Source organism: Pelodiscus sinensis, chromosome 3, assembly GCF_052426305.1.
Source record: "Pelodiscus sinensis isolate ZL-2025 chromosome 3, ASM5242630v1, whole genome shotgun sequence".
Lineage (NCBI taxonomy): Eukaryota > Metazoa > Chordata > Testudines > Trionychidae > Pelodiscus > Pelodiscus sinensis.
The window spans coordinates 77,731,240-77,751,366 of record NC_143054.1 but is presented as its reverse complement, the minus strand read 5'-3'; the positions used below and the strand labels follow the sequence as shown (position 1 = coordinate 77,751,366).

The following is a 20,127-nucleotide window of genomic DNA, read 5'->3' as shown; positions in this document are numbered from 1 at the left end:
CAGTTTTTTTTTAATCTTTTAAAATAACTTGTTTAGAAAACAAAGGAAGAAATATTATTTTAGTTGCCATGTGCCTATTAGGATTAAATATAAAAATATTTTTAAAAGATAGTGTTTTATCTAGAGCAACTCTTAGATATTTTGGGGGTAGGAAATTTTGTGCTGACTGAAGTGAACATCTTAATTGTTATGAATAGATATAATACTAGAACTTGAAAGGTCATTAAGTCCAGTCCCTGCCCCCCTTTTTATTTATATATTTGTGTGTGTATGTGTGTATATATTAGTGATTTAAGTGACTAGTCGACTATCTGATAAGCCAAGCAGGAGCTGGTGCTGGGGGAACCAGCTTAAAAGCAGTTCCCCCCAGCACTTTCTCCGTGGGGGACAGAGGAGGTAGAGACACAGTGGGAAACGGCATGAGACGGGACTGAGGCAGTAAACGTATTCACTCATCATCATGCTATCACAATGACGTTGAGGGAGTATGTAAACTTTGGCAAAATCATATGTCAGTCACTATTTCAACTGAGCTCCACTGCCTGTGTTAATGAATTCAGTATTTCAACCAGTTATGCACTCTCTTTATAGTAATTTAATTCATAACGCATCATTTCCCTCATTTACTGTGTCAAAAGCCTGGTTAAAGTCTGGGCACTTTAGTATTATTGCTTATACCTGTCAAAGAAGAAAATATTAGATTGGTTTGTCACAATTTGCTCTTGACAAGTATATTGACCATTATACCTCCTCTTACTGTCACCTAGGTTTGAACAACTTATTTAATTATTTGTTCCAGAATGTTTCTGATATTGATTAGGCTGAATGATTGTATAATTCTTTGGGTCCTCCTTCCCCCCTCCCTTTTTGAAGATAGGTAATATAGGTGCCCTTTTCCAGTCCTTTGGGATTTCAGTTGCCCTCCATGAGTTCTGAAGATAATTGCTGATAGTTCAAGAATTACTTTACCTTGTTCCTTAAGTACTTTAGGCAAAGTTCATTAGACCTCACTGACTTGGATACACCTAACTTAAGTTAAAGAATACAGAAGTTAAGTGAAAATTGAAGCAACAACCACAGAACGCATTATATTAGACTAAAATAACAGAACAAGGTTTTTAAGACTCTGGAAAGGATATCCATTCCCTTAGGAGCACTAGAAAAAGTATCCTTTCATAGCACCTTCACTATCTCCTTACTGTCTTTCTACTGTAGTCCTATATGCTCCTAGGCATTACAGCAAAGGCTATCATTTTTATCTGAAACAAAATACAGGACTATGTAGCACTTTAATGACTAACAAGATAGTTTATTAGATGATGAGCTTTCGTGGCCCACGGAAGCTCATCATCTAATAAACCATCTTGTTAGTCTTTAAAGTGCTACATAATCCTGTATTTTGTTTCTGCTACACCAGACTAACACGGCTACATTTCTATCACTTTTATCTGAGCACTGAAAAGGTAAATTAGAGCTATGTGCTGGTATTGGTTTAGCTCCTTTTCTGTTAAATGTCAGTGGGTAATATTGGTTGCTTGAGTGCCACCCTTACATGTCATGGTTATTTTATGTAGTATGTTGCCATCATGGACAGATGTTATCAGCTTAATGAAAGGATGCAGTCGACCATCCTCAAATTGTTGCTGGGCTTCTAAGACAATCTTACTAAGTCTCTAACCTTCCAGTGATAGCGGATAGAGGGGTGAGGAGGTCATCTTCCTATGTGTTCTCACTTACTGAAATAACTTGTTTTTCAGTTGTAATCGTTTGGGGTCTCTTTCGGCCACAACCTTTGCATGAAAAGTCATGTGTTTAGACGTGATACCAAAGTATTTCAGTTATGCACTTCACACAGGCTGTGCCCTTATCACCTGACATTGAAACAGCACCACCACTTCACTGACCACAGATTCCAGTTCTTATAGCTTATAGCAATATCTTGATTTTAGTAAAAGTTTTTGACACAGTCCACATGACATTCTCTTAAGCAAACGAGGGAAAAGTGGTCTACATTAAATGACTATACAATGAGTAAACAACAGTTTGAAAGACTGTATTCAAAGAATAGTTATCAGGGGGTCAGGCTGGGTCCAGTCCTATTAAATATTTTCTTTGGTAGCTTTAGATAATGGAGTGGAGAGTATGCTTATAAAATTAGCAGGTGACACCAAGGTGGAAGGGGTTGTAAGCTCTTTGGAGGACAGAAGTAAAATTCAGAATGACTTTGATAAATTAGAGAATTGGTTTGAATTCAACAAGATGAAACTCAGTAAAGTCAAGGCAAAGTACTATACTTTGTATAAATCAATTGTAAAACTATACAACGTGGTACAACTATAAAACGTGGCTTAAGTGGTAGTACTGCTGAAAAAGATCTGAGCGTGTAATGGATCATCAATTAAGTATGACTGTTTTGCAGTGTTAATGCAGCTGTGAAAAAACTAACATCCTGGAGTGTATTAACAGCAGTGTTACATGTGAGACACCGGTAATTGTCCTGTTTCATTCAGCACTGGTAAGACTTCAGCTGGAATCCAGAGTCCAATTCAAGAAAACCTACTTTAGGAAGGATGTGAGCAAATTGGAGACACTTCAGATGAGAGCAACAAAAATGATAAAAGGTTTAGAAAACCTGACTTACTAGAAAATTATGGAATTTTTATGGAATCCCCATTGTTGAAGGTTTTTAGAAACAGGACAAACACGTGTTAGGGATGGTCTTAAAACGGGTGGGGAACCTCAGGCCCGGCCTGTCTGATCCGACCCTCGGTTCTCAGGGCTCCCCCCAGCATTGGGGAGCCTGTGCTGGAACTGGAATGTGGAGAGTGTCTTTCTCCTTCTCAGTTTGTTTTGTTTTGTTGTCTTCTTCCTTCTCACTTGTGATCTTTCTGTGGGTCAGCAGCCCTGACCCAAAAAGAGGTTTCCCACCTGTGGTCTGAGAGGTCAGTGTTTCTCAAATGCAGCCATCATGGCTTCATGCGGCCACTGGGGACTTTTCTTGTATCTTGTATCCTGGGTGGTGATTTGGGAGAAAGGGGAGCAGCATCCCCTCCCCCAGGGCTGCCAGCAAGAGATGGGCCCTGTTGCCCTCTGGAGCCAGAAATGCCGGAGGAGCAGATAGCTGGTATGAGTTCCCCACGTTTCTGGGACCTTTGGGGCTCGGGCTTCTGGCTTCACCATTGGAGGTACTGGCCTTGGGCACACCCCCCCCCCCCATCCCCAACACCACTAGCTCCATTGCCTCTTCTGGCCCCCATCCATATCTCCTGGCCTCTATTGCCTCCCTACCCACCTCTCCATCCAGGGCTTAATTTGCCGCCAGATTGCTAGGGTTGAATTAATTTGTTGCAAAAAGTGATATTTGTATGTTAATTAATGTAACTTTTCACTGCTTCCTAGCTAGGGATGTGAGGGTTTAACTGGTAAGTTTAACTGGTTTAATGGGTGAGGTGTACCAGTTAAGATTAACCAGTAGTGCTGGATCAGCTCCCACCTGGCAGAGGGCTGCTCCAGCCCCACAGGGAACACCACAGGCAGTAGCAGCCCTCCCCCTCGCTTACCCCCTTTAATCGGTTAGTCAATTAAATGGAATATTACATCCCTATTCCCAGCTAGCAAGTAAGTCTGTTTCTGTGAATAATATTAACAGATACACAAATATCACTTTTCACAACAGCATTCTTGCTAGCAAGTCTAAACTAAAAACCAACCAAAACAAAGAACAAAAGATAAGGACACAAAAAAAACACTTTATTTTCATTTCTATTCTGTTTAGGTCCAGTAAAAAACAGAGACGGCCAGGGTAAGGTGCCTGGGACAACCCCTCATGCATGGCCCCCCATCTCACCTTTTCCTGCCCGTTTCCTCCTTGCCCTGTCTCTTCCTGCCCCTGCTCTGCTCTCTTTCCACCCCTTCTCCCAGGTCCCATCCCTGAGCAACGCTGGGAGGCAGTGGAGCAGGCTGGAGCTGTGTTGCTCCACTTTCCACTGCCACCAATGACTGCAGGGGCTGGCCCGACCCCAGCTGCTGGCATCCGGCTCCCCATTAATACCTCCGACCATCATTGGCCCTATGCTTCTGTATCCCCCTGAGTCACGCACCCCCCATACCCAAAGCACTGTGTCCAGGGTAGCTGTGAACCGTCCTATGGACCCTACGGCTCTGAAGACAACCCTACTTATTTCCATTATTGGGGTTTTTTTCCATACTCATAGTAAATAAAATACAATGGTTTGGATGTTTGTTTTTCATAAGTTTAAGTATTTTAGGGAACATTGTCAGAGGAGTTACCAGCAAGAGCATGTGTTGCATTTGGAGGTCATTGAAAAATTGTTGTGAGAATCCCTTGTGTAGGTTTATTTGGTGCATCAGCACAGGCGCTGGCCTTGATAGCTTTTGAGGCCCCTTGCAGATATACGTTTCCATAATATGTATCTATATTTGGCAGCTTGTTTAGAATACAGAAAAACTTTTTTTTTGTCTGGACTTAACTATAGTGAGCATATTATGCATGTTTAATTTTATTTAGCACATAAGACTGGCCATACTGGGTCAGACCAAAGGTCCATCTAGCCCAGTGTCTTGTCTTCCCACAGTGGCCAATGCCAGATGCCCCAGAGGGAGGGAACACTAATAATCATCACACGATCCCTCTCCTGTCCTCCATTTCCAGACAAACAGAGGCTAAGGATATCATTCCTACCCATCCTGGCTAATAGCCATTGATAGACCTAACCTACATGAATTTATCTAGCTCTTTTTTGAACCCTGTTAAAGTCCTACTCTTCACAACATCCTCTTGCAAAGAGTTCCACAGGTTGACTGTGCACTGAACCAATACAAACTTTTGTTTTAAACGTGCTACCTATTAATTTCATTTGGAGACCGTTAGTTCTTAACATAAATAATTTTTCCTTATTTATTTTTTCCACATCAGTCATGATTTTATAGGTCTCTATCATATCCCCTCTTAGTCTCCTCTTTCCTAAGCTGAAAAGTCCAAGTCTTTTTAGTCTCTCTTGAAAACCTCTCATCATTTTTGTTGCCCTTTTCTGAACTTTTTCCAGTGCCAATTTATCTCTTTTGAGATGATGCAACCACCTCTGTGTGCAGATTTCAAGATATGGGCATACCTTGGTTTTATATAGAAGAAATAAGATATTCTCTCTCCCTTTTTAAATTATTCCTAACATTCTGTTTGCTTTTTTTGATTGCTGCTGCTCACTGAGTGGATGTTTTCAGAGAAGTATCCACAAAGATTCCAACGTCTCTCTCTTGAGTAGTTGTAGCTAAATTAGTCCCCATCAACTTGTATGTATAGTTGGGATTATTTTTTCCAGTGTGCATTACTTTACATTTATCAACATTAAATTTCATTTGCTATTTTGTTGCCTTAATTTAGTGAGATCTTTTTGAAGCTCTTCTCAGTCTGCTTTGGTCTTAACTATCTTGAGCAGTTTGGTATCATTTGCAAATTTTTCCAGCTCTCTGTTTACCCCTTTCTCCAGATCATTTATAAAATAAGTTGAATACGATGGGTCCCAAGACAGACCATTGGGGGACACCACTTGTTACCTCTCTCCAGTCTGGTACTTACCCTTTGTTTCTTGTCTTTTAACCAATCATCAATCCATGAGAAGTCCTTCCCTCTTATCCCACAGCAACTAACTTTACTTAAGAGCCTTTGGTGAGGGACCTTGTCAAAGGCTTTCTGGAAATCTCAGTATGCTATATTCACTGGATCTCCTTGTTCACATGTTTGTTGACCCCCTCAAAGAACTCTAGTAGATTAATAAGGCATTATTTCCCTTTACAGGAAACATGTTGATTTTCCCTCAACAAATTGTTAATCTGTGTGTCTGACAATCTTATTCTATATTATATTTCAACTAATTTGCCCGGTATTGATGTTAGACTTATTGGTCTATAATTATATTTAATATGTTATAAGGAGCCAAAGTAGATTTTTTTAAAAAATATGTACATATGCTGTATTAATGATCCAGATGAGCATTATTGCATTGCATTTGTGTGATATATACATTAAGAGAATCATCTGTTGTGTCTTACATTGGCAGTTGATCATGACTTTGTGCCCCCTAGAGCATGGAATTTGTCTCCTTCTCTCTCTACTTCTTAATTACAGACCTTTCTCAATTTTAAAGGTGTTTTTTGGTATGATACAATTAGCTCCCCCTATGTTGTCTCCCTGCTCCCCTTCCATTTTTGGTATTTCATCCACTTGTTTGATCTTATCTGAATATCTTCTTTGCCCTTTTAAAATGTTTTCCTTATCCTATTTTAATTAAGACATTTGTTTTACGTATTTTAGTGCTATTGTATTGTACAGCACTCGGTGTGCTTTTGGCAGGGAGGAAGAAATGGAGGCTCTCTGAAACTATTTTACTGTTTCTGGTATTACCAACATTAAAATCAGTTAGCTTTTAATATAAATTAGTGTGTAATTAGTGTGTGTGTGTGTGTGTATAAATAAATAAATAGATGTGTGCATGTTGAGTGTATTAAACTTTTACTTTTTTCAAGTTGTTCCATTAAAATGGTAAATACAGGCAGTCCCCGGGTTACGTGCAAGATAGGGACTGTAGGTTTGTTCTTAAGTTGAATTTGTATGTAAGTCGGAACTGGTACATATTGTAGGGGAAACTCTAGCCAAACATTTCTCCAGAGCTCAGTTTTATTCTCCCACACCTCACTTCCCTCGGTCCTTTATTCTCAAGCTGAGGTGTCTGCTGAGAAAAGCCGCTCCGTGTCTCCCTGGTCTGCTGGGGGGGGGCACTAGCTTTGCATCTCCCTGGTCTGCTGGGGGGAAGCAGCTAGTGCGGGGTTGCCTCACCCCGTTTGTAAGTAGGGATCTGATGTAAGTCGGATCCATGTAACCCGGGGACTGCCTGTACTTCTTCTGAGAGTTTACTTTTTACAAGTGCTTCCATATTTACCAGTGTACCTGTTCAGATTACCCTAAAAGATCTTCTCTAACTGCAAATGTCAAGAGAAAAAAATTGTCTCCATGTTGCTGTTTCTGTTCTTCTCCATGTTGCTGTTTCTGTTCTTTTAGGTCCCTGTACTTTGCACCTGATTTTTTCCTCTCCAGTTGAAAAAGCCATTAAATATGAAAAAATGAGCAGAGAGCGGAAGTAGCAGAGAGCACTAGCAATGCCTGCTTCTGGCTGCTATAGCATATTTAATGCTGTTACACAGTATTTCTCTACCCTTGGGACAAACAAAGTGAACTAAAGTCAATTTTTCCTGACTTTGACAAGTCATCACATTGTGACTGTGGGAGCACAATATAGATTACTTGCTCTGTGTTTATTTTCAGCAGTGTGGGTGGGCAAGTCTCCTTTTTGAGGCTATAGAGGGAACAAGAAATATAGGGGAAAACCTACTTATGGGCAAAAATTCTGTGACAGAAGGGTTTTTTTAGACGATTCATTTTCCCATATATATGATTGTGCCTATCATATTTTGTGTATCTTATTCAGTAAATAATCATATTTATGAATACTACTAATAAATACATCTCTTAACTTTCACAGACAAATTTGACCAATTTTGGGCCATAAACCGGAAACTCATGGAGTATCCTCCAGAAGATAGTGGATTTCGCTACATCCCATTTAGAATATATCAGGTAGGAGACAACATGAGAAGCCTCATGTTTTACAAATCTCTTATCATACTGAGTTCTGTCAAATGTAGTAAAAAGTAAACCATATGGAATGATAAGTCCATCTATTTTTAGCTACAGAGTAAAATTGCTCATATTTACAGTTCAATTCATGTTCAATTGCATAAATTAACTGAGGAAATAAAAGAAAATCCATAGAACTTGTTACTTTCCTATGATCTTAATAAGTAATTGATGCTCATTGTAGAGTTGTTACATATCAGTTAATTCAGTAGTCGATTAACCTAATGAATTCTTATCAGTTACTCGACTATTCTGTAGTCCCCGGGGGTGAAGCCTAACAGCCATTGTGCTCTGGCCCCACTCCTGAGGTGCCCCTTGCCACTGTGCTGCTGCCTCTGTATCAGAGGCAGCAGTGCAGAGTGCCAGGTGGGAGTTGGTCCATAAGGGAAGCCAGTATAAAACCAGCCCCTGTCCGGAGGGAGGGAAGCCTGAGCTCCTTGACCCAGCATGAGCTGGAATTGAGTTGGGCTGCCTGCGCCCCTGGCTCCTAATATGATTTAAATGCAGAGCCATAGCGGGGGTAGGTCCCGGACCCAACGCAAGCCCAGAACTGAGCTGAGCTTCTGGCCAGCCTGCTAAAAAATTTACTGGTGGGGCAGGGGGAGAAATGTGTGTAGTCTGTAGCATTAATCGATAAGCTTTTGCTTATCAGTTAATCGACCACACTATTACATCCCTGGCTCGTTGTGCCAGAAATAGGTGCATAATACACAAAAGTATGCTCAGTGCTTTACAGACAAGACAAAAGACTAACTTGGGCTCTGCTAGAAACTATAAATAATGGTCTTAACAAAGTGACTGGATTTATAGCTTAATCAGAGCTGGCTGGTGAGGGGAAACCTGGGGGACCACTGGTTACATGACCCTCCCCCAGAATGGGGAAGGGCCAGGACAGCTGCCCCTCTACCGCACACTCTGCCTCTCCTTGCTCTGTTCCTCCCCTCCCCATACTTGCTCCACCCCTGCCCTGCCTCTTCCTCCAGCCAAGGTATCCCAGGGGATTAGTGGGCGCTGGCAGCAAGGCCTTCTTCTCCCACACTCACCAGCAGAGGAAGAAGAGCAATCCGGTCCCAGCTCGCTCTGCTCCCTTGATGACATCACTCTGCTTCCTACCAGTGAGTGTGGGGGCAGATGTGGCCGTCCCCCAAATGACATAGACAGAGGAGCAGAGGGAGCTGGCGCTGTGCTGTTCTGTTTTTCCCACTGCTGCTAATGAGTGTGGGGAGTAAGACCCCATAGCAGGCACCAGGCAGAGATGATGAGGCAGCAGCAAAGATGATAAAAAAAAGCAAATACAGTACAGCCATTGTGTTAAATGTAAACTTAAAAAAAAGGAAAGCAGCATTCTTCTTTTGCAGTTCCAAAGCTGTATTATGTCAGTGCTCAGTTGTAAACTTCTGAAATAAAAAAACATAATGTCTTATTCAGTGTTACAAACAACCTCCATTCATAACTCTGAAGTTCTACTGTATACCAATGTTAGTATGTAAAACTTGGGGAATGACAAAATTAAGTAAACCTAAGTTGACATACGACTACCTCAATAATTAAGTCTCTTTTGCATGTCCACATTATGGTGCTTGTGTTGGTGATGCACATCCTCTCCACGAACGCTTGCACTGATTTATCTGGCATTGTGGGAAGGTTCCTGAAAGGCAACAGTCAATGTAAGCTATGTAGTATCTATGCTGACGCTGCATCAGTCTAACTACAGCAACCTAAGTGCTACCCCTCTTACAGACATGGTGTTATTAAATCAGTGTAGTGGGTGAGTAACGTAAGTGGAAGCTGCATTTTAGCGTGAATGCTTATATTCTTAGGGGAATTTTGTACTTTGCATGGGGGCACAGAATTCATACCTTCCACAGATTTCTTAGCTCCTTTGCAGAAAAATGGGAGAACAAAGAAATATATGGGGAACACAACCTCCTTCTGCAGCAGTTCTCGTGTGTCTACTGAGAGCAGCTGGTACCAGAGAGCAGATCGCTGCAGAGCTGTGGTGGGAGGAAGGTTGCGTGCGTCCATGCAACCATGGAGAGACATTAAGAGAGTGGTGCTGAGCACCTGGCTGTATGCAAATGAGTGAGAGAGACTGTCCCTGGGTCACTGTTGCTGAATGCTGGACTTGGAAGCATAGGGCTGCGTGAAGCAGTCTCTGTTCAGAGGCAGAGCAGAAATGTGATAACTGAAAAGGCAGGTTGCAAATCATCATTAATCGTTCCCATTCTTAGTCAATTAAGGCTCTTTTTACCTTTCCAGAGTGGTATAAAGGAGCTGTATTGTAAATTAGCCAGTCATAAGACGGGATTTTCAAGTCTCTCCTCCACATCGGTCTTCTTTCCTGAGCCTCCTGTCTCTCCTCCTCCTCCTTCTCCTCCTACTGCCTTCCCCCTTCTCTCTCTCTCTCTCAGCATCTTCCGCCTCCTGCCTCTCTCTCTCCTCCTCCCCCTCCCCCCCTTCCCGCCCCCCTCTCTCTCAGCATCTTCCGCCTCCTGCCTCTCTCTCTCCTGCCTCTCACTCAGGGGATCACCATGCTCCGTGCTGCATGGGGAGCGCGGAGTCCAAACAGTCACTTGCGCCACTTGCTCCCACGCAACAGCCTGGCTGAGTGGCGCAGAAGTCAGCTGAACGCCACGGTGGGAGGCGAAAGGGGGCAGGGCGGTGACGTTCATGGCCAGGAGGCGGGGCCTGGAGCCGCTGTCACACTGCATGTCATCACCCCGCCCTCCTTCCCCTCCCGCCATGGTGCTCGGCTGACTTCTACGCCGCTCTGCTGGGTCGCCGCGGGGGAGCAAGCGGCGCAAGCAGCCGTTTGGGCCCCGCATTCCCCATGCAGCATGGGCCACCCAGAGGGAACAGCCAACAGTTGCCTTTATGTAGATCTAACTCTAGTGTAGATCAGGGCTCCCCTTTTGAATACCTTTCCCAGACATGAATAAGAGGTCTTTGTAGCTGAAAAACTTGACTCTTTAACCAACAGAAGTTAGTTCAGTAAAAAATATTACCTCACCCACTTTGTCCCTCTTATAAACAAATAAGAATTTACCCCTACCTGAAGAACTTGCTGAAGTATCTGTCCTGGAAGGCTCCACTGTACACAGAAAGGCAGAGTTCGTCCTCAGCTGCATAACTGGTGGCAAGCATTTCAGGGGGCACATTTTCCTTGGCCTCTGCATAAACTACTTATTTTCTGTCATTATAGACCTCAGAAGGGAACAAATGGGGTAGGGAGTGTTTCTGAAAAATAACTCACCTGGCTAATTTCACTTGGGACATATGTTGTTCTTATCTCTTTTAATCATGTTACTTTATTTTGAAAAGACAAGCTTTAACACAATGAAATGCTACTAAACTATTCATATCGTGTACTAAGCATGTGAATGAAATATGTAATCTTGAAAAAGGTACAAATTTAAGTTAAGGCAAAAAGGAATTTAATTAGATTACTAGAAAATTTCAGTGATGATTTTTTTTTTTTTTATAGCTTTGTGATAGCTGGTAATATGGAACTGCCCTGCTACTATTGCAGGCAGAGTTTTGTAGTTCACATAGCAATCAAAGCCTGTGAGCTAATCAATGACATTGGGTCTGCCTCCCAGCTTGTAAAGATAAGAACAGCCTACATTTAAATTGTGGCATACTACAAGTAGCAGAGAGTAATTATTTGTTAAGTGTAAAATTGTAAATTGTGGTGGCTGATTTGCAAACTATACAAAATGTGGCCCCTGATTTGCAAACTATATAAAAGTTGTTTAAAGACTGTCTAAATACTCCACTCAGTCTGTTTTATAAGACCCTTTATGTTAAATTTTACATTGATCTTTGTCAGTCTGAAAACATAAGAATGATCATACTGAATCAGGCGAATGGTACATCTAGCCTAGTATCCTGTCTTCTGACAGTGCCCAATGCCAGGTGCTTCGTAGGTGTCATGGCTCCTTCCCCACTCTGGCACAATAAATGCAGAAGTAGGGGCCATCAAGAGTACCCCAAACTTTATCTACCAGGCTTTAGTATAAAACTCCCCTCCCCCCTCAAGTCTTAACAACCTAGATTTTGGGAATAAAATGCTGCTGCCACCACCCAAATATTAATAAAGCAACCAGGGAGAGACTACGGGGGAATCTTACCCCTAAAGTACAAACCAGGACACAAAAATTAACCAATACCAGGTTAATAAAAAGAAGAGAGAGAGAACTTTTATTATCACCACAATATTCCTGTTGCAAGTATAATGACTAGATGGAAGAGTAACAAAATAATGTACTCATGGAGGAGAAATTTACCATGGGTCAGGAACTTAGTTACAAAGGAGAGCAAAACCCATTTTAAATGCACAGACCAGATCCCATTTCCCAAACCATAAAACAATAAAACTTAACGGATTTATCTAAACTTTATCCTACTTACAGACTGTGAAAAGTATTTTCTTAGCCGGAGACACCCTGTCCCCTTCAATAGCTGGAGAGAAACTACGCAGGACAGAGGAAGGAAAAACCCCAAAATTCCTTTGTCCCAGTTTGAAATTCCTACCTACATTTCTATTTGGCTGCCTGCCACCTGGTTTAGGCAAGGGACATATTTAACCTCTTAGTCGCCAGGATGCTGGCTAACCCTCATGATCATGACAGCAGGGAAAGAACAGAACAGGCAATCATGAAGTGATCCATCCCTTTTGTAAAAGTAAATGTAAAATGAGTTTGTCTGTTTTCTGCTGTTTGCGTTATATGATTACTAATACATTGAAAAGTAGATTGTGGAATTCATCAGCTATTAGTCTGGCATTTCCAATATTAATGAATGACTAGTTGGGTCAATTAGTTGCTTTTTATTTTTAGTTCCAGAAATGTTAGTTTATAGAATGTTTAAACTACATTTAGAGACAGTCAGACTGTAGCTACATTTAGGGATCATAAGAATCTTTGAGAATTCTCCTTATCTCCATCCCTCAACTCCAAACCTATCTGCAATATTTACTTTTATGTCTAATGGTAAGAATACTGTTAGTCTGCTAAAAAAACCCCAACTATTTTGGAGAAATATAGTGGACTTCTTTAATTTTTCTTTTCTCTGTACCTCCTGCTTTAAAGTTTGGTGTTTTAAGTTTTGATTTGAGTTTAAGGTAGTATTGTATACTCATCCAAAATTCAGTTAGAACGGAATTGGACAGTCATGCTGTTTTGATGCTGTGTCTTCATAAATTACATCCAAAATATATCCTGTCAACAATTAATGTTTTTGAAATTTTACAGCAGTCATTATAAAAAAGGAGATATGTAAATGTTGAATATATCAGTATTGCTTTATACTGGATCTCAATGATTTATTAGAAGTATAAATCTAAATAAATGTTACAATTATTTTGTAGCAACTTTGTGTTTAGATTTAAGAAAAAATTACTGTCATAATGAAACTTTAAAGATTGAGAACGGAAGTCACAGTTATTTTGTGAGCGCTATCAGAAATTTTAGCAGATGGTAAGCTCTCGATGTGTGCATCAAAACCTATAGATGCAATTTTCTCCTAGTGTCATCTTTGGTCACTGACTAATTTATTTACTGCTCAGAGCTAAGAAATGTTTTCACAGCAACAGAAATGGACTTGTTAAATGGAGATAGTGCTGATTAAATTATGTAAGGATCTCATACCCCATATAAAAATGATTTTATATCTTTGCATGTAAAGCCCATATTGGTGTTGCAACCAGCCCTTCATTTCTCTTCACAGTGAGACATGCAGAATATTTCAGGTTGAATGACAAATTCTGTAGTTTAGACTGTCTGGAAGGATGAGCATGAAGCCTCGTCCTGCCTTGTCTGGTGATACAGTGGGGATTTGAAATGCATTGCATTGTGCCCTTTGCCACAAAGCTGGGACAGGATTCCTTGGGGAGGGCTGGGGCACAATATTTCACTTTGCTGGGATGATGACAATTATCTGTCAATTAGTGCTCATCCAAATGGGTAATATATATGTAATTAATTAATACATATATTACCATCACTAGCAATATATATATTAATTGGCTTAGGTGAATCAGATGATATTGGGTGGGATTTTCAAAACCAGAACTATTCAAAACTGCTCTTCTGAAGCTGGCAGTACTCATTGGGCATTATCTACAATCTACGTATATTCTAGTTGCCCTTTCACAGTTGGGTATAGTTATACTGAATAGCGGAGAGATTTGAGCCCCCCATCAGTATGATCAGAGGAAAGAGGTGAATTTGTACTTTAAGCGATCTATGATACATTATTTCAGCACTGAGTTTGGAAGTTGTTAGTAGCAGGGTACAAGGGTCATCTGATCATGGAGATTGGCATTGGTGAGTTGGGATATTATAGTAAGTTGAGGATCCATAACATAAAATCAGCAGGCATGAATAAAGGCCTGTAACCTGAAATCTAGTGAGCAAAACTTTGGCTCAGAACTGCAATCAAGAAAGAGACTTGATTAAAAAGAAATAGTATAAGCCACATCAAGCATAAAGAACACCAAGAGGTACTGGGTACCCAGCATAGGCTGCAGGCACGTTCCAGAGGGGTTGTAATAAAACACCTTGCTGAGAAACATCTTGGTACCAACTACCTCCACACTAATAAAGCACATAGTGATTTAGGTTCAGGACTGGGTTGAAATTGACAGCGTAATGGATAGTAAGTTAATAGTAAGATGAATTTAAGTAAACATCCCTTCTACGAGGTAAGGGGCAATAACCTGGTAACAGAGAGTGGCAACCTGATACGTCAGTGATGTGTGGCTTGTTTGTACCTGTATATAAAAGTGCCCCCCGAAGAGTGATCGCTGACTGACCATGGTGGGGGCACTGGAAATCCAGGGCACTTAATGGGTGTTAGTCCATTGTCCCGGCCTACCTAAGGTGTAGTGGCGCAACAGCGAGTCTGTTCTCTGACAACTGTTATTGTATGTCTTTGGCTTGGGTGATTTCCATCCTTATCTGATTTGTGGTGGGGGGGGGGAGGACTCTCTCAGGAGTCTGTCAATTTAACTAATTGCTCATGGTTAATGTGCTACACATGGGAGCAAACACATGCTCTCAGCCAAAAGTTTATTATCATTAATGGAGTAAAGGACCTGTCAGGAACTCATCGGGACGAACCCTGACTGATGACAGATATGAAAGCAGTCTGTGGTTTTAATGATGGGTAAGTGAAAGCATCAAGTTAGATGGAATCCAGTATTAATGACTGAAGTTGTAAAATGGGCATAAAGGGAGTTGTAAAATTAACACGTACACAGTTGTTTCTGGAGAGCTGGTTTATTGTTTGAGTGTAGAACAGTGCAGGTAGCTCTTAGTACAACTCACCTAAAAAGTTTTGGCTGAGAGAAAGTTTTAGACTTTGTACTGCAGTTTTTCACTTAAGGGAGTGAGTTCTAACTCTTCCAATAGTACCACTGGGAAAGTTGTTAGAGAAAATAAAATAATATTCAATTACACTTTTCAGTAAAGGATTGGTATTTTCAAAATTTGAGAGTTTTTTCTTTTGCAAAACATATATATTAAAATACTGTTAAAGAATAATATGAATCAGACCTTGTATGGAATCCAAATTTGAAGGTGTTGGAGCAAGACCTGGCAAAAATAAACACTTGGTAACTCAGAACTAAACTAACCACAGGTCATTTTAAATCTTTCTTTAATAGCTTTTCTTCTAAAAGTAGTTAGAATTTTATCTTCCACAGCACATTGAAAATAGAATAAAGTTATAGAATCTAAGCAGCAAAACTATAATTGACTGGTTAGCTGGCACAATGGGTAATCTTAAAAGTTGGTGAACCCAAAGGGCTGTGGGGACACTACTACTAATTATTCAAACCATTTCTTATAGACCTATATAAATGTAAGTTGCTATACTTTCAGTTGTCACTTACACCAAAACAATATCTCATTATCTTCTTATAGATATTCCTGAAGTAGAGGATTTTTCTCCCTTTTATTTCCCCTTAATTAATATTCCTTCACCTAGAAATTTACATCCCAGTACTGTTATGTATTTAAATACACTGCTGCACGGTACAAATTTTGTAGCCACCCAGAATTATTCAGAGATTCTAGGAGTCTCTGGGGAAAACTTTCTCCCTATTCTTACTTTATAACACCAATTCCTTATTCACTTCCTAGTAGTACAATCTGGGGAGCAGATGGACAACAGATAGTTACCCCAACAAGCAACAAAACCTGCATCTGAGCTGTACGAGTCATGTAGCAGATATCTTTTGATATGCAATGTAACTATTAGATAAAGGGGAAAGAATCCTGGCTCCTTTGAAATTTTTTAATTTTCTTGATATCTAATTGACAACTAGTGGTTTGTAATTACTGTAGAGAAAGATAAATGTATTTTCTTTATAACAAGAAATTGTATATTGTGGATTAGATATTTACTATAGCTTTGCCTGCTGTCCCTGTCTGTCTGTCTTGCATTCATGTTGATGTAAAGGAGACACAATTTTAATTTATGAATATACCTCCAATCCCATCCATATTTATATATTAATCGAGAAAAGGTCTAAGCTCACAGCATTTGAGACCACAAATACCTCAAACATACATGACATTAATAGGACATATTTTAATTAAAAAATAATGAAGCAGATATTTCTTGAAACTTTACACAGGTCTGTCAAATTTACTATGTTGTCTGTCTAGCCATCCTAGTAAAAATTATTTTACTGCCTTATTAAAATGCCTTAACACATGGCTTCATAACAAAGAGAGAGAAAGTCACTCTTAGTTTATCACTGATCTTTGAAGAGTAATATTAAATGTTGATGGTCAGTGACCTGAAGAGGGCAACACAACATAAGTTTCAATGACTTACTGTGGAGGTGGACAAATTGCTGTTGTGTGGATCCATTGTGTAACTTTTGTCTTACAATGCAGTTTCAAAAAAGGACTTTTTAAATGTAAGGTAAACTTGGTCACTAAATATATTTATGCTTTTTCAAAAATATATTTCTGAAAAGTTAACATTTTGCTGTGACAGAAAAGTTGGTTAGTTCGTATAATGGAACTGAATGTTTACAGAAAGTCAACTAGGAATTTAAGTCTCTTAAAGGAAAATTGGAGTATCCCTGTAGTCCAAGGTAAAAGTGGGAAGCCTTTGTTGTTATTACAGTGATGCTAATTTGTCATAAGCTTTCTCAGAACTACACTCATTGACTTATTCTGAATAGCCACAGGCAATAGCAATGAATAAGCAACATATTTTAGAAACATGAGTATTCCCCCATCAGAACTTAACCTCACATTTTTGTGTTTTAGAGATAAGGAGCAAATAACATGCTGTAGAGAGTTATCTTTTCTCTAAAATCTATTGGTCCATATTGAAAATTAGGTGAAGAGAATTATTTGTGTTGGGAAGGGTGGATTAATAAATTACTAGCTGAGTCAATACTGTTTATATAAATAGATTAAAATTCTGTTTGGTACCAATAGTATTTACTTTTTATTGCTCTGATATAGGAACATGCTAAATTTTAGTATCCGTTTAATTTTATTATGTTAATATATTGCCATACACAGAAGTTTAGATTCTGCATCAGGCAAAATGCCAACAGTATGTGTCTGGCTTATAAATTGCCTGTTTAAAATCAGTATTAGCTTTTCTTAAGCAAAGGAAACTGCTAAAGAAGTTGACGTTATTTGGAGGAGTTAAGAAAAGGAGAGAAACTGCAGAAGGAGCAGAGTCTGTGAATCATCAGCACAAAGTAACTGTCTTGAACTAGCACAACCATATCAAAATTTAGAATGAGTTGGTGAAAATGGCTTTTATTCAATGTATTCAGTCTGCCCATCTCTATCTTAAACAATATGAGCCTTAGTTGTGCATTGAGAGATGCCTGGGTACAGCCATACACCCTTTGATTTCAGTGTGGCTCTCGTGCAGGCTTAACTCTGGGCCAGCAAGGTTCTCACTGTAGGAGTGTAGCTCTGGAATGAAAAGTAATTTTTAAGTACCGTTGGCTATTTTGGCAAATATCCTGTTTTGGCTGATAAATAGTTTCTCATGTAAAACTCCCCTTATTAGTGGTATACTATTTAATGTCTTCACTAGTTTGTGTATCTCTGCGGACTTTGTATTATGTAATTGGAAGTGTTCCACTATGGAGCCATAATCCATAGTTAAACCAGTAAGAACTGTTTTATGCTAAACTCTATTTTCATCCCACCTGATCTGTTCTCTAATCTAATTAGTTTCTTGCCTGATCTAGTGGCATCTAAGTGCCTAACTTTAATAAACTTCTTTTGTTGTGAAAATTGGAACACTGTTTTTAAAATGAAAAGAAAGCTGAACAAATTGTGTTTTGAGTTAGTGTTGCTGAATTAAATATCTGACTTTTTTGTAAAATGTAATGTCTTTGGCTATTCGTAATTTGAATATGTCTTAGCTTCTTATGTGCTTAGTCCTCCCTAAATATAGATTTGCCAGCTACTTTTGTACAAAGATTGGTATCCTTTGGTGGTATTTTTATAAAAACTTAAACCTGAGTAGTAAATAAAATTAAAGATAGCAACTTTGAACTGTCTGATGCCAATATCTCTGGTAACAAACTTAATAAATATAAATAAATATGCAGCAAAACTGAATTTTACAACCTCCGATTTTAACCTGTGTTTCTACCCACCACACACAACTCTTAGCATTTAACTAACTCTTAACTTGGAGTTGTACAAATTTCCCACACTCACTTTGACAGTTCCTTCAAAAGAATGCATTACAGATCAGATAAGAGGATAACTGCACTAATGTATAATTTAAATGAGAACATTGTAGAGATACTGATATGTTAGGTCACTTTAAAACTTTCTATACCGGTTACTCATGCCTTACATGATTAATCCTCCTTTTCACCATTAAGGCTGATTATTTTCCTTTATGCTTTTTGCTCTGCTTGGACAACACACATTGATCTGTGTTGATTGATTTTTGATTCTCATTTTGTAATGAGAGATTCAGGTGTCTCTTTCTCCAGCTGGAGCTTTCCAACCAACTATGATTTCTTGTTGTGACCATACTCCTCTGTAGTTACATCACCTTGTGACGGGGTGTGCATACTCCACACTGAAGCAGGTGGGGTTAAAACCTGTAGGCGGAGGAAGTCCCACCTCTTATTCCAGACTGGGCATGCTCCAAATTCTGGGGCAGGATAAAAGGCAGCAGAACAGCTCAGTCTGGACTAGTCACTTTCAACCAGAGCTTCAAGGTTTCACCAGCCAGCAACCCAGAGCCCCAGCAGACTGCTGCCACACAGCCACAGAGCAACCCCAGGGAGAAGCAGCTCCCAAGGAACTACTACATGGGACTCTGCCCCAGCAGTACCAGTAGGAAGTGACGTAGAAAGGGTGCAGGAGCAGCCCCTCCTACCCAGGTGTACTCAGTGTGTTTCATCCATATTTCTCGCTGAGGGAGTGGCAGACCGCTCTGCCACTCACAGGGCCCTGGATCAGGACCCGTTGGAGGAGGGTGGGCCTGGGTCCCCTTACCAAGGTGATTGGCCCCTAATTATTGATTTTGGCTGCTAGGCTGTGCCGCCCAGAGTTATAGGGACATCCCATATTGACCGTGGTCACTAGACTGAGCTTGCTCTGAACCAAGTACTACCCCTTATGGACCCTGGCTGTCAGGTCGTACCTCCCTGATCAAAGGGCTACCCTATTACCTTAGCCATTGGGCTGCAGTACGCTAGAGTGAAGGTTGGTTTTCAGGGACTAAGGGAGATTGCTGACAGCCCAGCAGGCAACAGGGCGATGTCCACAGCTCTGAGCACTCTTCCCCCAAGGGACCGGGTGTGCATACACCGTGACATGTACAGAATGTGGTCAGTATCTAGGGGGACAGGAGAGCCTCCCTTTGTTCCTGTAGGTTGGTGAAGAGATGAAAATGGAGAAATTCCTACAGTGAATGGTGAAAAACTAGCAGCAGCAAGTGACTCAGCACCAACAGCAGCAGGCACAGCTGATACAGCAGCTAGCCCATCAGCACCAGCTGAAAATGGCTCAACAGCAGGTGCAACAACAGCAGCTGCTCTGTGAACTGACCACCTGTTAGCCAGCGGCCAGGGAAGTGAGTGGTCTGTGAGCCCTATCACACACCCGAGTCTTCAACTGCTAGGACAGAGTCCCTTTGCCGCGGGCAGCCAGGGAGGCTGACGGGCATCCCAAAGATACACCCGAGTCTTCAACTGCTAGGACAAAGTCCCTTCGCAGCAGGCAGCCAGGGAGGCTGACGGGTGCCCCAAGATGGTGCAGAGAGCTCGTTACAGCCGAGTCTTAGACTGCTAGGACAAAGTCCCTTCACAGCGGGCAGCCAGGGAGGCGGCACGACCCAACGCTCAGCTCTTACTGCGTTTACCCCTGACCAGCTATGATTCTTTTAATTGTGTCTGGTTC

At 40.7% G+C, this 20,127-nt stretch overlaps 1 protein-coding gene across 7 annotated transcripts in view; it reads left to right on the top strand.

The window, feature by feature from the left end:
- Window positions 1-20,127, top strand: part of ATG5 (autophagy related 5) — a 120,514-nt gene that overhangs the window by 53,954 nt on the left and 46,433 nt on the right. For all 7 annotated transcript variants that reach the window (XM_014571188.4, XM_025182321.3, XM_006118471.5 and 4 more), the window contains exon 6: window positions 7,557-7,651. In XM_014571188.4, the coding sequence (XP_014426674.1) occupies window positions 7,557-7,651 (95 nt within the window). The remainder of the gene's footprint in view (window positions 1-7,556; window positions 7,652-20,127) is intronic.